Source organism: Corvus moneduloides, chromosome 4 (assembly GCF_009650955.1).
Source record: "Corvus moneduloides isolate bCorMon1 chromosome 4, bCorMon1.pri, whole genome shotgun sequence".
NCBI classification, from domain to species: Eukaryota; Metazoa; Chordata; class Aves; order Passeriformes; family Corvidae; genus Corvus; species Corvus moneduloides.
The window spans coordinates 20342792-20358188 of record NC_045479.1 but is presented as its reverse complement, the minus strand read 5'-3'; the positions used below and the strand labels follow the sequence as shown (position 1 = coordinate 20358188).

General features: G+C 38.9%; 1 protein-coding gene across 4 annotated transcripts in view; it reads right to left on the bottom strand.

The window, feature by feature from the left end:
- WASHC4 (WASH complex subunit 4) overlaps positions 1–15117 on the bottom strand; it is a 55210-nt gene extending 40093 nt beyond the window's left edge. For all 4 annotated transcript variants that reach the window (XM_032107466.1, XM_032107462.1, XM_032107463.1 and 1 more), the window contains exons 1-12: positions 14970–15117; positions 10943–11082; positions 9797–9850; positions 9613–9678; positions 9398–9443; positions 6948–7015; positions 4209–4291; positions 3732–3774; positions 3101–3204; positions 2325–2445; positions 736–859; positions 509–636 (exon numbers count right to left, since the gene is read on the bottom strand). In XM_032107466.1, the coding sequence (XP_031963357.1) occupies positions 509–636; positions 736–859; positions 2325–2445; positions 3101–3204; positions 3732–3774; positions 4209–4291; positions 6948–7015; positions 9398–9443; positions 9613–9678; positions 9797–9850; positions 10943–11082; positions 14970–15030 (1038 nt within the window). In that variant the 5' untranslated portion in view covers positions 15031–15117. The remainder of the gene's footprint in view (positions 1–508; positions 637–735; positions 860–2324; positions 2446–3100; positions 3205–3731; positions 3775–4208; positions 4292–6947; positions 7016–9397; positions 9444–9612; positions 9679–9796; positions 9851–10942; positions 11083–14969) is intronic.
- Positions 15118–15397: the final 280 nt, after the last annotated feature.

Below are 15397 nucleotides of genomic sequence, written 5' to 3'. Positions count from 1 at the left end.
CTACAGAGTATTACATTGATGTTAAAAAAAGTTTCCCTAGATGTTTACTAAGGACACCACGGGCAAAATTATAACCACTCTCAGCGATTCTAAACAATATTAGAGATTTTAATAATTTCTTCACACCATCCAATATGAAAAAGTCCCAGTCAACTTTGCACTTAGAGGTCTTCCAAAACAAATGTCTACAGCCAAGGTCAAAACCCACAGCATTTATTCAGCACCAGAGTACTCATAACTCTAACAGTTTTTTGTCTTCAGTGCCGCATTAATCTTGAGAAGAAAGATTTTAATAGAAATTGCAAGTTTATTTTACCTTGCTGCTATGTGAATGCACAAATTTTATACCATCTTTAAAAGAAAATGACAGGCGTTATAAGAAGTACAGAATTCTTAACTCTGCTCTCTGACTTTTTTGTGTTCTTTCTTTTCCCAAGTCTGTCCTATGCTATGTAACTCAGAAAATTACCTGCTTCATTACTGAAAGACAAAAGAATAAAGCATTCACCTTTTTACAGACATCCAACAATGACTTGTAAAATTTCTTGTCTACAGTCCGAAAAATCTGAAAATGCAGTACAAAGAGGCCACAGATGCCCACGTATTTATCTCTCTGGTCAATTTCTGAAGGTTCACCTGAAAAAAATACACGTTTGTGAAGTTTACTCCCACACAAACAATATAAACAATTTTAGACACAGAGAAGCTGGCAGGAAAAGCATGAGCTTGCATTACCGAGTTTGGCTTCAACGTTTGCGAAAGCTGTGCGAAGAGTATGAGCAAATTCTTCAGCAAATGTGCTGTTCTTTGACACTGACACTCCACCATTTAAAGAATCAAACTGTTGCTCTATACAAGCCTGAGTAAAAAGGGGGAAAAATATCAATATATCAAGATAATGCCATGAGATTTGGACCTCAAAAGACTACTGATTTTCAAGAGAATACTAGAAGAGCACATTTATTTAAAACTAACCTAAAGTAAGCCTTAAACTTCTACAACATACAGATTCTTAACTATGCTTCCATTTTTAAGTATAAAACCAGAAAATATTAAAACACTCTTACACCTGACATTCAAAGCCCCATTTTATTTATTTCCCCATTTCCTTTAAGGAACATTTTTAAAGAAACCATTTGATGAGCTAGTGCTAAGAAACTAGACGCATATTTGTATTATCACGTTATAATATGTTACTAACTGTCCTTTAGCAAGATTATCACACAAGTTTCTTGTAGGATGTGGCTCATGACCTTGTAGCATAAAATCACACACTACTGCTGGCAGTTTAAAAGAGCTCGCAAAAATCCCATGACAGTCAAAAAATAGAGGCACACTTCATACTTCCCAAAGAGATTAGAAATGTCCTTAACAGGACTGCATCCAATCTTTTAAATGAATTTTAGGAAGAGGCATTTGCAGGACAGGAGGGGAAACTTCCTGAATGACTACCAGTCAAATCCTACTGATGTTTCAAATATATAATGAAGTCTTCATACTTATACAACATTAAGGAAATAAAACATGAAAAATGGATAGCTGGTAGCAACATCCTTTGAAAGAATAAGCCAAAGTGTGCCTAATTATTTACCTACGATTTTCCTTTTGAAAGCTTTTATAGAACAAGCCCTTTTCCCCTATGCCACTTAAGATGTAATGGCACGACCTGAGCAACTGACTCTGCTTTGACCAGGTTCAACAACATTATCCTCTCTCCACTGTGCCACAACATCCCATTTCAGTGTCTGTAACATACACTTTTCTAAAGAGATGGATTCTTGTATGAACACATTTAATTTAACTGTATTGAAAATGTAATAAAATCCTTCTCATCCACCTGTGCCCCCACATGTTTCAGGGGTATGTGCCACCACAGTGGTCCCTAATGACAGCAACCTGTCTTGTATGCAACAAATGACAGGTCACACTCAAAATATTTTAAAGATCACTGAAGTGACTAATTGATTTGCAGCTAAATTAAAGACCTATGCTATGTAAACCTGCTCACTATTATGTGGACAAAAGCAGAATTCTGGTAATACACAGTCCTAATGCCAAGTTGTCTGTGTTTCTCTAGTTTGGCAGAACAGTCCGCATTTACTGCTACCATTCAAAGCTTGGCACAGTTCAAGCACATGAGAAGAGTAAGAAAGGATCTTACAACAGAGCCTTTTTTCTCCCAGGCACAGATGCAAGAGCCAAACTCACACATCACTGTAACCAGAACAAAAACAAAATACAAACAAACAAACCACTCATTCTGAAAAGAGTGTTGCTTTCATGTAAGCTTCCTCTATCATACTGGGCAATATTAAGTTCATTACCTGAAATATCATTCCATCAAGTAACTGGCATTCCAGTTTTAACAGCAGTTTTTCAAATGGTTTTAGTTTATCTTCTTGAATCCCAAACTTAAAAGGGTTGTGATGGACAGATTTCAGCAGCCTGTAAGGAGTAGTTGTGGAACACACACACAAACATGCTCACATTTTTGTCATACCCTGAACTATTTTAATAATAGATTTTGATTCCCACACCTACCCTTAGCAGCATCCCCAAAATTAAAAAAAAAACCAAAATAAACAAACAAAACCCCCAAAAACCCCACAAAAATCCACTAGGTCTGTATAAGCGATTTGTATTTGATTAACTCCCATTTATTTGGGTTTTCAAGGACACAATACTCCACACAATTAATACTCCACTAATTTAGCTACCTTTACAATTGTCGACTCTTTAGCTTTTACTTAAGGTACCATCCCTTCTTAAAGCTGTATGCCCATTCCCATGGTCAATATGGATAGGGATAGTCTTAGCTCAGTTCTGTACTACATTTCTTACTGAATATTCTTTAAACCCCACCAACTATTATATTGTTTGCCAAGATGCTTACCCTGCACTGAAAATGTAACATTCAGTACTTTAAAAACTTACTGATACTGTTACAAGGACACCATGGGAGTTTAGCCCTGTTCTTCACTGAAATTTCTGGAGAGACTACCAAAATCCATGTTCCCACACTGACTTTCTTGTAATGTACACAGACGCACATGCTTTTATCTTTTAGGCTGTGGGAGTATTTGTCACATCAGAGACACACCTCTTATACATGGTCCAGTGCTCTTTCAGCGTGGCATGATTGTCAATTATTTCATCCAGAGTGATCAAGACTGTGAGCAACTCTCCTAGATGCTCATACATTGCCTGTTTTTGCAAGGAGAAAAAAAAGGAAAGAAAAGGACTGTAATTATTAGAAAGTTTACTGCAGTCATATGTGGCACATAAAATTTCAGTTCCTTTCAATGTATTTTCAGCCAACATGGTACCAGCTAGAGAGTTAAACAGGAAATTTTGTGGTTTGGCAGCTTAAAGATTTTATTTGTAGTGACACAAGGAATATTAAAGGAGTGTCTGCACACAAACTAAATTCCCTGATCTATCTTGACACTGAAAGCATAATTTTTAATATTGCCTGTATGCAGAGGCACACATTGCAATAACAGAGCATGCAAACACTTCACTTCTAAGAAAGCTAGAATATGACAGACATGGAGATACCAGGCCTTCCCACATAAAGGCCAGAAAAAGCTGATTAATAAAATAAAATAAAATAAAAGATTCCAAATTGAAAGCTGTCTTCAAAAGTCACTTTCATGCTGTTTTTCTCAGGATTAATCATCAAGACCTAGATATATGTTAACACAAGCAAAAGAGCTCCAAATCATTCCCACCTGAAAATGAACTCCAGATGTCTCTATAATTTTAGGTGCATTCCTGTAAATAAAATAAATATTTTAATGCCTTTTTAATCTTTAGAACAGCTCATATTTATCATGGCTGTTCTGTGAAGAATATATGCCAAGATTTACATTTTAAAAATAGACTGTAGAAGTGATCTGATTTTTAATCTATGTAATCAAGCAACAGGAGGAGCATCTCAAAAAGAGCAAGGATGAAAAAAACCAATATTTCTTAAACATAAAGACTAAAAATGACAAATAATTAAATCCTTGCATCTTATTATATACAAACACTATTTTTTCTGAAAATAAACCAAAACCACTTCCACAACCATTTATGAAGCCCAAACTTGCACAGCAAAGCGCTATATCTCTAATTCCAAAAATGACCATGCCTTAAATATAACATTCATATTTTATACATTTAACTCTACATAAAAATAAAACAGCATTTTAGGGAATAATTACTTGTTGCTGGTATACAGAACAGCCAGCTGATGCACTACATTCACCACCACTTCGTAACATCGGGTAACAAAGCAAGACAGCTCCTGAAATACAAGAAAATAAAATCATATAAATGCATAGATCCTCCTCATACACAAGTTATCATTACACCTAAAACATCAAACATAAACTACAGAGTTTGCAGCTCAAGCTCCAACTATATCCGTAATCCAAGTCAGTGGATGGACCTACAGCAGGATGGAAAACATCCCACTAACAGCTCTGAAAAAGGATCTGAGACTAAGCTAATGAACTACCAAACACAAGCTTCCAGTACAACTCTGACAGTTTCTACCATCAGTTCAATTTATCAAAGACAGTAAAAGTGACTTGACAACAGAGCCCAAGTACTTTCAGGGACACTATCCCTGTTAGCAGAGGCTGTGCTTTTTTCCCCACTAAGAGTCACACTCTGGATGCTGCTAATAGCCAAGTTCAAATTAGAAATTACCACAGAAGCCTGTACCTACTGTAAGAGTGATAAGCCACAGAATACTGCTTTAAAACAAACAAAGTCAGTGTCTTTGAGAGGTTTGCCTGACCAAGACAGAACTTCAGCTCAGTTACGTAACAAAATGAGTAAGAATGTGTCAAGTCTGACCATATAAAGGACTGTTTTAATTTCTACAATGGATTTTAACAATGCATTCCTTGAACAACAGGATAAATGAATCTGAGTTTCCCTTAACTGCAATATTACCTGCTCATTAATTTATCTTATAAATGTCATCAGGGAAATGTCAGTGTGTGATGAGTCTAGCCAGTCTGCACACAGATGGCTTTATAGCAGACAGCCCACACTGGCTGAACAGCCAGCCTGCCAGGAGACTGGCTAACAGCTGAATTGTGTCTTCCTCTCCATCAAAAATAGATCTTATTTGGGCTTCTGCCTTCTATTAGTCACCAGTTTTCACAAAACATTACTTCTTGTACTGCTCTAACAAATGCAGCTGAAATAAGCCAACAGATTCCAGAAGAATGGATTAATACATAGCTGAGATCATGTTTCCTGGGGAGGCAGCACGAGCTGCCATTTTAAAATTTCTGGAAAGTAGTCCAATTCAACAGCACATGCATATTAGCAGCTACATAATACAGACAAGATTGTAATTTTAAACTAATGTTTCAGAGCATTATTTTGATAATGTTTTTAAAATTTTTTTTTGCCTAGCAAATTTGAGGCTACTGCATCTAGCTAATTCTAGAAGGCTCAGAAGAGCCAATAAACCAATACATGGACATTAGCTCTATGAAAAATACTTTTCACCTCTTTTTGTCAACTTCTTATTTTCACACCACCCCTGGGGATATGCTTATAACAGTGACCAGAACAGCATTTCCTAATCTAGGGATATAGAACACGAAACAGATTTCAGAGAATACCGCTGCTGAAAAGCAACAAACTTCACAAGCAAAACCTTTTCCTCATAGCTTTACCCTAAATAGCACACATCTGTTAGCACAGTAAACCCTCCCTTTGCGGTAACATCCTGCATGTCCCTTCCTTCCAAAGTTTTTCAACAATTCCTAACACATCACAGCACAGAAAGTGGTCTCAGAAGGAATACTGCTGTATTTTTGTGTAATGTTTACCCCATAAATATACATATCAGCATAAATCCCTTAAATAAACAGACTTATTTTACAGAGTTCATTTGCAATGCACATAGAAATCCAGACAGCCAGAGATCCTGCTCTCAGCTTCCACCTGGACAGAGCATCCTAGCTCTGGAAAAACACAAATGTACAGTAGCCCCACCTGAGAATCACTAAAAGGTCTCAAACATCTGCTAGGAAAGAAACAGAAAATGAAGGTTGAAACCTACAAAGTTGATAAAACAAAGAGCTTGGAAGACAGGGAAGAAAACCCAAGAGATCCTAACAATTCACTGCAGTTCAGCATGGTAAAAAGTTGAGAAATTACTTCCTACAGCATTTGACTTGTCATGACACAGCAAATGATTACTGCCATGCTGCTATACATCAAGAACAGGAATTTTAACTCTTGTTAAACCAGAATTTGTTTAAACATTCTGGAAGCTTCCTCTATATTCTCTGCTTCAACACAGATGTTTCATTATAGGCAATATTGCATAAAAATAGAAACATTTTTGGAATGGGACAGTCACTTAAGTTATATTAAGGACAAAAAACTCCACAACAGACTGAAACCCAAGAGCACAGGAAATCCTCAGAAGACAAACAGATCCTGTTTTCATGCAAAGGATCCTGAACAACCAAGCTGTATAAGTGTTCTTCCAAAAACATTTGAAGGAGACACAAGCAAATTTTTTCAGGTACATACTTTGATTTTGCTTTCTTCTACCAGCTAAAAAAAACCCAAACGTATAAAACAACCCATTTCCAGTGTTCAATGAACACTAAAACTTGTTAGCCAGACCCATAAAAATAGCTACCTTTAACATCAGATGAAAGCAACCTCAATTTATCTTCTCCTATTGAAATATTTTAAAAGTAAATTCTAATTCCTTCTCTCATTAGATTTCCAGTACAAAAAAATCCCTAAACAATATGTGATATGTCAGCTGGTTGTGACAGGTCTGCAGGCAAAACATAGTAACATATCAAATGACTGCTATGCCTTTCAGCAAAATGCAAACAGGATATGGATATGTTAAATCTATTTTGCAAGTAAAATTAAGATTACAATTGCTGTCAAACAATCAAAACATACTCTACCTGTAAGAAAGAAACAAATCTTCCCATCTGTATTTGGCAATCTCCCTCCACCACGCTGGAATCTGTGGCTTAAAAGAGAAACATTTGTCAACACTTTCTAAAGCCTGTGTTGTACCTGTTAAATTGATGTTGAAGCTTGGCCTTCAAGCCATTTATTTGTCATACAAGTAGAGTGCACTGTTATAAGTATTGATGGAGCCCCAAAACCTCTTCGTTTTGCTGTCCTAAGGTGGACTTATTTTTGCAGTTTCTTTTTCATTAAAAATTACATGGTTTATAAATTAGATACAAAGCTGGGAAAAGTCTCCTTCATCTGAAAAAGAATAAAACCAGTAATTCTTTAAAGGCATACTTATTATGTAACTTCATACAAATGTTTCCATTTTTAAGAAATTTGCATGAAAATACTAGGTATTTATCTTGCAAGAAACATCCAGGTGGTTTTTTTTGAAAGAATATTCTACATGATTAACTAGAAGGAATTCATTTTCTTTTTCCTACATATTCTTCTGCACAGAAGAACAGGCTTACCACCATAGCTTCACAGCATTATCAGTATGACACAGAACACAGAAATGCAATAATTACATCACCCATGCCAAACTGTTTCAGTCATCTGGAGTAGTTTGAACATCACCTGACAAAATACTGTCTTCCCATTGAGACAACAGATGCTGTAGACTCGAGATTTTTCTTCTGGGTCATTCTGAGCAAAAAAAGCTCACTTAAAATTACAAGTTTACCTGCCTAAGAAATGCAGGTCTTCTTGCAACATAAAATATATTCTTTTAGTCTCCATACTTCTCTAACATGGAGCTTTGGGACAAGATACTAAATATTGCATTGCTTCCTCTTTACACATTTTGTGCAAACTTTAATCTCTTCAATGTATGTCCTAAAAAATCCCATCCAACTACCTAAAGTTCCTAGACCTACTCAATGCAAAGACAAGATGAGGGAAAAATTTTCTTTACACAGATGGAACAAGCCAGCATAGTATTTGTTTAAATTTCAGCCATCCTTGAGCCAGTAACTTTGCCAGTTGTTTAAAGTAAGCAAGCTTGCTGTTATCAAAGCAAGTGCTACAAGTAGGGACATGGAAATAGAGAACATCATTTCTGCATTCCTACCTAAACCTCAGAAGGCCGACCTCTCAGTTCCTGCCATTCCCAAGCATTCCCTGCACCACCCCCATCAGGAACAAACTGCTGCTGCAGTATATTAATCTGCTACAGTCTGACTTTTTCATGCTAGAGACACGGAAAATTCTGAGGGATCTCCCAGTACCATTTTGGCAGTGTATGACTTTAAAACCATATCTGATAAGACATGCAAGTCTGCTAAGAAAAGAAGGAAAAAAAACCACCACACCAAAAAACCTCCCATATAACAAGCTAACAAATCCCCCACTTTTCCATGCTCCTTAACCACAATAGTCATTTTATATAACACCTAAATGAATGTTAAACAGTCCTGAGCTCAAAGATTTCACATTCCCTGATATTTCCATCACACACTCTCGTCTCCTGAAAAGCTTTAAGGATGCCCTTTTACAATACTACTATGAAAAGGCTTTCCCTCTCTTTCAAATTACTGAAATACAAACAAAGTTGGGTGATAGGTCTCTGAAGCAACTCTTTAATATATTCAGTCCTTGTGACCAAGATCTGTGCTTATTCCCACACTAGTATCCCTTAAGGTGGAAGCTTAAGGCCAGTCATTCAGGAGTTACCAGTTTAACTCCAAGACAAAAATCAGCTTTCACCTAAAACAGGGTCTTATGATCTGTGAATTGACTTAAAATTACTTGTGCCCATCTTATGCCATGGTCTAAACATGTGGTGTGAGTTACCTGCTCTGGAAGGGCAGGTGACATCAATACACTCCCAACTTGTGGAATACTAATTGCATAAATGAAGAGGTCAGGACTTTGGTCAAATTATTTGTTAATGGTTTCATTGTTTTACTACAATTAAATCACAGAGTTATTGTTTTACTACAACCAATGTCAAATCTAGTCCCAAAACAAAATAAGTTGGTTTAGGATGTGTTTACATGTGAAAAACATGTTTTCAATGCCATACCTTGCAAAACAGCTGCTACAGTAGACAAGCTGTACATAAGATATTTAATACAACCTCAGCAGCTCACACTCCCTACTTCCCATGCAAATAAGGCTGCAACAAAATTTCCTGTTAATGTAACAATACTTACAGCAGGTAACAAGGCTTTTCAGATAAACCTTATTATTATCTTAGGCTAACTCAGGACAGCCACAAGACACTAACATGTATCCCTATCCCCTCAAAGTTCTCTATTTGGTGTGCAATAGTTAAAGACACAGAGAAAGCACGTATCCACATTATAAAATTACAGATATTGTAGCATTTAATATAACCTGAAGCAATAACGCAAAACTACAAACTTTTACAGTAAAGGGAGCTACTTACCTCCTTCTCCATAAAACAAGAGGCCATTATAAAATTTAGTTTCTGCCTAACAACAAAAGCAGAAATTTGTTTTTTAATAAATAGGATATATGTAATCAAGCTGCAAAAATTATTTAGACATATCTTGTTTCTTTACTACTAAAAATAAATCTATATATCAGCTTGCCAAATTGCAAACCTTTTCATATACAATAATAAAAGTCAGCTGAATTTACCTCATATTTTAACTTCTTGATTTCACAGCAAAGAGCAGCATACACAGTTATAACTTTGTTTAGAACCTAGACTCAAAGCAGGGGGGGAAAAGAAAAAATCACACAGATTACAAACAAGTTCACATTTAAAGGGCTTGGGTTGAGGTTGAACAACTTTTTTTTCTGTTAAGCATAAAGCACTTACCTTGTTTTCTGTCTTTATGAGCTCCAGTAGGGAGGACTGTTCATATGGCAAAAGCTAAAATTAAAATAAAAACAAACAAAAAACCACAGAACAACCAAACAGAAACAACAAATAAGCAACTTTAGAAAACATTAGTCAAAAATACATTTATCCAACTAGGCAAATATTCCCCCAGTTTAATCTCAAATAGGGTCAGTAATAAGAGAGCCACAATTGCACATTACTGGCAACCTGCACTGCAGGAAACCTTCACTCTTCACCTTTACATGGGAATACCTTTCCTTTCACTCTAGGCAGACAGGCAAATAACTAGGTATATTACATAGCATTTATAACAATTTACTTACAAAACTTGAAAAGCAAAAGCATGGTCATTATGGCATATGTAGGAAAAAAACAGCCCAGGAAATCTAAAACATTAATTAATAATCCCAGCTGCCAGAAACAGGAAGCAGAAAATACATCTGTATGCAGGCACTGACAATATGTACTTAAGTCAGCCTGATTTTGACTAGTGCATAAACATCCAGTACTGTGGTGGCCCTACACATAATTTATTCAAATTATTCAGACAGATGATTGCTTCAGAGTGCATCTTCAGCACAGACAAGTTTCATATGGCAACAAAAGCGCTTTTAAGCTACGTCTGGAAATTCAGTGAAGAGGAAAAAATAATGCTCCTCAGAGGAGAGAGAACCTATGACCAAGAAAACAGCCAATTCTGTACCAAGGCCATTAGGTCAAAACACAACCTAAAAATACACACATGGTTTGCTCTACAGTTTTACAACTATTAGTGAGCTCTCCTGGAACCCCGGCCCCCAGATAAAAACACCACCAGTCACAGGGAAGAAGTCTGCTGAAACCAGCCTTCCCAACACATGAAGAATTGGAAATTCATTTAGCTTCTGCTAGTATCCATAAGACTAGAAAATAATAATATGAAAACATCTTCTCTTATGATATGCACCAATTTATTAATTACTTGATAATTAAAGTCATATGGGATAGGTTTCTCAAACACAAAAGTCAAAATTTTAAGAGCACAAATGCATCAAGCTTTTACTGCTGAGGTTTTGAAGGGAAGAACGACCTAGAAAAGTAACAGTTACAATGTATATATATATATATTAAATATATGAAGACCTTCAAAGCAATGGGATCAAGACTGAAGTCCCAAACATCTCCAACAGAGTCATCCAAAGCATCTTCAATTCTCTTCAGCTGAGATGTATATTCCTCAAGAAATTTTCCATAATTCTTCAATTGCACTTCAGCATGAATTTCTGAGAATTGATAACATTTGTACAGTTTTATGGACAATTCAATAAACTGCAATATCAAAAAACTTTATTAAAAACATTTCATCTGTTGCTATTCAGCTTTAGTCCTGTATTCCTCATTTAGCTGTGGCATTTTTCTTTAATAAAATGCAGCTTTAATACAAAAACCTTATTTCTCTAAAAAAATCCCATAAGTTATTGTTAGTTTAAAAGAAATTAAAATACTACTTAAAGAATATCAAACATCTAAGCAGTACACAGAAAAGTTTTTATTTTAAGGTACACGTATTGTCAAACTAAGACCTTAACAATCACATAATTTGCTGAGCAAAGAAATGACTGTAGAAATTGTAACACAGCAGGTGACTCTACCCCTCAGTACATATGCATTTATATAAGAACTTTGAGACAATGTGTCTAATCATTTCAGCCTGAGTAGCAGCTGAATCTCCAGCAATCCTCTTTCCACTTCTCCCTCCCAGCGAGCTATTTGAGCATTACATGGAAAGCTTATGGCTTTTAGTCATTCCTTCCCATTTTCAAATTCACCCTCCTCAAGCAGAATTTTTCTTCTGCTGGGCACTGAAATGCACAGCAGTGCTGTTAGTGTCAGAGGCCAAGTAGGTTCAAAGGGACAAATAGGTTCAAAGGCTAACATTCAGCTGGTCAAACACCAACAACAGTGGTCTTAATTAGCAAAGTAAATGTAAAGGCAATTGGTGCAAAGAAAAGTTTCATTCTCTCTATCCTGATCTTTTTTTCTTCCCATACTAAGATGCTCCCCACTCCCCCCCAAATCATACACAATTACTGACTTAGCTGCATAATCTGAACCACGGAGTAAATTATTATAGTTCAAGGCTTCTACACTCAGGAAGAACAATCCTTTTTCATGTGAAGACTGAAGTGTCTTCTCCATAATTAGATAACAAATCTAGCAGCTTACAATCTTCTGTTATTTGTTGAAAATAGGATTGTCTAAAAAAAGTTAGAGAATGCAGGTCAACTGAACAACTGAACTTTTCTTACACAAGAATTCAACTCTTACATAGCTTTATATGTGTCCATTTCAGCAAGTAGACTGGCCTAGAAAGTTAAAAATAATATATTCTTTTATTCTGCATGTTCAACTTCTTACTCATCCTCATTGCAAACAACTGAGCCAAATGGTAGCTGTTGGCTACTTCAGTGGGAGAGCTGAATCAATTATCATTTAAACATTTTTTGCAGAAAGAAAATATCTGACTGAGACACTGTACCAGGCAGAAAGAGAGGAATGAATAAAGACAAATTAATAAGGAAAAGATGAAAAGGACTACATACAGGGAGGTTGAGACTGAGAAGGAAAAATGACTGCAGTGAAGACCTGAATTAATTTTAAGATACTACTCTGAAAGCAGCAGCAATGCCAACCATAAAGGCACACAGACAGCAAAGCCCACCCAAGGAGCACAGCACACTCTCCCACATTAATGGGCATAGATAGGGCACAAGCACAGTCAAGATCAGGAGACTGAATTTCATGTAGAAAGATAAGCAAGTGAACAAAACACTCTCCATCAGCAGCACTCCTGGCACTGATGCGTAGCCCTTAAGTTGTATCATCATATTATCCTGTTCCATCAAATCCATCTCATCTTTCAGGTTCTTTCCATGCATCTTCTGCAAGCTCTGCTGCAGCAAACCAGCAAAACACTGATAGATGCACAGCCCTGCTGAACAGATTTTAACCAGCCACCAAGCCACCTTCAGTGCTTTACTGCTAGAAAAACTGGAGTAGGGGAGATATTATAGAAGTGTGCTGTGGTACTTCCCCAAGCACATCTCCTCCCTTCACACACAAGACAAACTAAGAACAACAAAACTGACAGTCATTGGGGCTTTATAGGAAAAAGAGAAGAAACTTCAAAGTCATACAAGAGTAGGAAATTGGCACTGCTGTTCAAATCAGTTCCCTATGAAACAAAAACATTGAGTATTTGAGCATGTCTCAAATAAAACCTCACAACAGCACTCTGCTAGAGATCCACAGACTGTCCACCTTTCTAGCAGACAAATGATGGATTTGAACAACACTACAGCTCATTAAATACTTCCAAATACTTAATTATTTATAGCCATCAATTTGTCACCTTGTACTGATCATCTATAACACAAGAGACAGGTGTGAATCATTTCTCACTTTCTTAGTGGAACAACAGAGTGAAAGCTCTTAGCCAGCCAGAGATAGCCAGAGTTGCACAGATAAAAAATGACTTGGAGATGAGGGAAGCTTTCTAAGATGCAGAACATTATTCCTAAATAAACTGACTCACACAGATGAAGAAAATGAAATCATAGAAAGCAGATATCATTCTTTTCTTCAGAGCAGCAGACATACTTCATAAAGTAGAATGTGTTTACAATAAAGTTTGATTTAGTTTCTCCTCAGGTGATAAAACTAAAGCATTATAGTTGGAACAATGCAAGTGATCAACTCAGCAGCACCGATCCCCCACCTTAATCTTAACTTCTTCCATAAAATCAGCAATATCAATATTCAATGAACTCATAGCTCACAGGACTTGCAAGTGCCATGTCCATACATATCTAGGACAGAGATGTAACAAACTAGACTTACTTAGTATCTTATGCCCTCAGTTGAGAAAGTTGTAATTGCTAAGTGCTAGTGATACAAAGTGAAAGTAGACAACAAGGACAAAAAAATGCCTTTCAAATCACAGGAATTGGTTTTGGCTTTTCTCTAGAAGGCTGTGTGCTGTTCTGGATGGAAGATCAGCCTGTTTGCTCACCCTTGAGATGGTGGTAATGGGGCATATTAAATTTATGCTAAAGTCATGTAAATTTCTTGGAGCTGCACTTCATGTCATGGTCAAACTAGTAGAGATCTAGCATTTTGAGTAAAAGCTACGTTTTCCTTTCCACAACTAGAGAATTGATAAAAAGCTCTGCTCAGGACAGCTTCAGTTTCCACTGAAATCCAGACTAAATGAACATGGCATAAACAGTATCACCCCTTGGGATAACATTATATGTGAAACAGTTGGTCCATGAGTGACATATTTTCACAGCAACACCTGGTATAATTAATTTGGCACAGTTCAATTTACAGTGTGTATTACAGTGTGACAGCCATATAAGTTCCCTGTTTAGAAACTAGGTCACCTCCACAGGCTGAGTAAAACGTGGATTTTGACGGGCTCATGAATCCACCGTGAAAGATTTCAGCATCACAAGGTCTTATTCAATTATATTTTAAAGGTGAAACTGCAAGTGACCGCCCGACTCCCGTGACAAGAGCCTTTACCAATGAAAGCGGAGTACAACTAACTGCTTACAACACATCTTGACGTGACTTCTCTGGATAACCAAGGAAGCCGCTGCAAAAATTTGTGAGCCCCGAGAAATGACCGGGAAGGAAAGAAACACCGTCCCCACGACAAGCCCCGTTCGTGGAAGAAAAGAGAGGGTGGCACAAGCAGCCTGGCCCTCCCCGCCACACGGAGGGCACCGCAGGCGACTCCCCCGAGGGAGCAAGGGATGAAGGGCTGGAAAAGCCACTTCCCCCCCGCCCCCCCCAAAACAACCCCGACAACTACGGAGAGGGTGGTGGGAGGAAAGGTCACAGCGGCCGCCCACCCCCGCAGGCCTGGCCGCAGGGGGATCAGCGCCGGGCTGGCAGCAGGGGCGGGGGCAGGGTCCGGGGGGAGCCGGGGAGGGCGACCCCGCTCAGCTCCCGCACTGCTTCGTCCTCCCTCCCTTCCGTTCCCGGCGGGGATGCAGCGGGGGGGGTCCGGGTGGAGCAGGTTCTGCTCAGCCCGCGCCTCCCCCCGCTCCGAGGCGGCTCCGCCGCACCCGCCCCGCCCGGCCCGGCCTCCGCGGGCGCTCACTCTGCGAGCCGTCGTCGAGGCGGTCGAATTCCCAGTCCGGGGAGAGGGTCTCCAGCGCCATCGCCGCCGACCCCGGCAGCGGCCGCCCGGCCGCCCCTGACTCAGGCGCACGGGACTTCCTTCCCCGCGCCCGCGCCGCACGCCGGGAAATGGAGGCGGAGGGGGAGCATGGGCTCCGGGGGAGGAGGCGGGACAGCGCTGGCGCCGCTCCGGCGCCCCTCCCTGCCTCACTGCTTCCCTGCTCCGCTCCCTCCGCCCGCCGCCACCGGGGCTCGGTGCCGGCCGGCGCTGCCACAGCTGGGGGGGAGCGCGGGGAGGCCCCGCGGGGCGGGAGGCGCTGCCCGGGTGCCCGCGGCGGGGCAGGGAGTTCGCTCCCTCCCCTCTTACCGCCGACCCCCGGCAGCTTGAGCCGGTCGTGCTGCTGAGGC